The 2,617-nt window shown below is 49.3% G+C and overlaps 1 protein-coding gene across 1 annotated transcript in view; it reads left to right on the top strand.

Annotated features, from left to right (window-relative positions):
- Window positions 1–2,617, top strand: part of MYOM3 (myomesin 3) — a 21,261-nt gene that overhangs the window by 3,617 nt on the left and 15,027 nt on the right. Inside the window, exons 5-6 of the mRNA XM_008573179.1 lie at window positions 995–1,039; window positions 1,743–1,879. Coding sequence (XP_008571401.1) covers window positions 995–1,039; window positions 1,743–1,879 — 182 coding nt within the window. The remainder of the gene's footprint in view (window positions 1–994; window positions 1,040–1,742; window positions 1,880–2,617) is intronic.

The following is a 2,617-nucleotide window of genomic DNA, read 5'->3' as shown; positions in this document are numbered from 1 at the left end:
CCTTTTTTTTTTTTTTTTTTTTTGTGGCTGCCCGGTACAGGGATCGAACCCTGGACCCTGGAGTTATTACCTCCTTTGATTTTGTTAAGAAGCAAAAGCCAGAGAGACCCGGGTTCCAATTTCAGTTTCATAATTTGCTGGCTCTTTGACCAGGGCCAAGTCATATCACCTCCCTGGGCCTGTTTCCTCATCTACAAAGAGGAATTATAATCCCTGAATTATGACACAACTGAAACAATGTTTTATGCAGATACAATTAGATGCCTCTATGCAAACTAAAGCCATACACAAAAGTGTGGAATTTAGGGGGTTTTCTTGACTGGAGGTTTGCCTTGAGTCCAGACTTATCATGCTAAGGACTCTAGGGCTTACAAGGGAAAATGAGACATGAGCTCTGCCAATTCATCCATGCAACACATATTTATTGAGCACCAGCTGTGTGCCAGGCATTCATGTAGGTCCAGAGCTCACCCTTGCAGGATAGACAAACGTAACATAAGGAAGCAGTCAGCACATGAGACAGTACTCTGTAGAACAGCCCTAGAGACTTCCGGACTGGAGTGCTCGGTATGCGGTCCAGACCCTTAGATACTAGGGCAACATGTTGTGGTGGGTTAACAACAGGCTCTGGCATTAGTGGGCCTGGAATGGCCTGAAGGTGGACAGCACAGCATTGTGTGAGGATAGTAAGCTCATGCAGAGCTTAGCACATAGTAGGTGCTCCTCTGGGGAGGTGGGACTGGATCTAGGCCTTACAGAACAGGGATAATACATAATCTCAGCCACAGCCCCAGCATCTCCCTCGGTGCCCCAGGGCCAAGGCCCACAGTGCTCACTATCAATCCCTGTGGAGCCAAGGGACCCCAAGTTGGGGGACAGCAGGGTGTCCCTCAAGACTTTCACCCAGCATGGGACCCTAGGATGGCATCCAGGGACCCCATTGGCCTGGATATTTCATACTTTCTGGCTTCTTCCCTGCTCCTCCCTGTCCCAGAGCTGGACAAGCTGAAGAAATTGAGCCACGAGATCAGAAACCCAGGTAAGCAGTACAAGCTGCTGCCAGCCTTGTACAGCTCCCACTGGGCCCATTCAAATGTCCTGGGCAGAAGTGAGTCAAGCCAAGAGCCAGAAAATAACCTGGGGGCGGGGGGCAGAGGATGCAGAGTCACATGGCTGGAGGGTCAGAGACGTGGCAGTCCATGAGAGAGAAGAGGACAGCCAGCAGGGGGCTCAGAGGGTACAAGGAAAGAAATGTGGGTGGTTTCTTCTTCCTATAATTATTAACACTGGCTCTTTAGTCATTTGGATTTTGGGCCATCTAAACCTCCACTTCCCTCCATTGGCTGGGAGGGTGTGTGCAGTCCCTGGAGCAGGGGTCACAAACTTGGCTGCATGTTAGATTCACCCTGGGAGCTTTCCAAAAAAGCCCAGGCCATGCCCCAGACAAACATGAGTCTCTGAGGGTAGAGCCAAGACACTAGTGTTTTTGAAAGTCCTCCAGGGTCTGAGGCCAGGTTGAGCACCATGGCCCCAGAGCCCTTGTCAGAGGAAATGCTTCACTGAGTTTAATTAAATCTAGAGTGAGCATGCAGAAAACCTTCCACAGACCCCCTCAACAGACATGTCTCCTTCAGGCTCTCCAAGGGTTTTGCATGTCAAATGCATGCACTCATGGTGGCGCTGGCTGGGAGTGGGGAGGAAGGTGGGTGCCCCAGCCACCTAGATCCTCCTGTGTCTCCCAGTGATCAAACTCATCTCCGGCTGGAACATTGACATCCTCGAGCAAGGGCAGGTGCGGCTTTGGCTGGAAGTAGAAAAGTTATCTCCAGCCGCTGAGCTGCATCTAATCTTCAACGAGAAGGAGATCTTCAGCTCACCGGTAACTGGGTGCTCACAATCCCTAAGTGAAACTCCCCTACCCAGGAGGTGGCCTCACCTGGCAGTGGTTCTCCAAGGCGGGGGTACTTCCCCCTAGCGGGCATTTCAGAAATAGCTGTGTGCTTTATCTGTCCTAGGGATGAGGGTGGGGACAGGGACTCCCAGCTTTTAGTGTATGGGAGTGGAGGGCAGGTAGATGCCAGCCAATATGAGGGGCATTCCCACAAAGAATTTCCTATGCCCCATACAACTTTCAAATGTCCTGCCAAACATTCTTATGATGAAAAACCTGTGTTCATGCTTACAATGATCTAAGCCTAGACCCTAACTCTGTTTTAGGTAAAAACACAAAGTATTTTTGTATGGTTTTACTATACACCGAATAGAGAGGTTTTATTCTATCAGCCACTTTACCTACGCTCTTCCATTCATTTTCCTGTTCTTGTGCAGAATAGCTTCTGATCTTTTTGCTTTTCTTCTCTTAAATGCAAACCAATTCATTATAAATCAGTGCAGCATGGGCGAGGTTGTGCCTAAGCATCTACGTATGAGGGTACTTCAAAAAGATCATGGCAGGGCCGGCCCGTGGCTCACTTTGGAGAGTGTGGTGATGATAACACCAAGGCCATAGGTTCAGATCCTATATAGGGATGGCCAGTTAGCTCACTGGCTGAGCGGGATGCTGACAACACCAAGTCAAGGGTTAAGATCCCCTTACCGGTCATCTTAAAAAAAAAAA

The sequence above is a fragment of the Galeopterus variegatus genome, unplaced genomic scaffold (assembly GCF_000696425.1).
Source record: "Galeopterus variegatus unplaced genomic scaffold, G_variegatus-3.0.2 Scaffold50, whole genome shotgun sequence".
Taxonomy (NCBI): Eukaryota; Metazoa; Chordata; class Mammalia; order Dermoptera; family Cynocephalidae; genus Galeopterus; species Galeopterus variegatus.
This window is presented reverse-complemented; position numbering and strand designations above follow the sequence as displayed.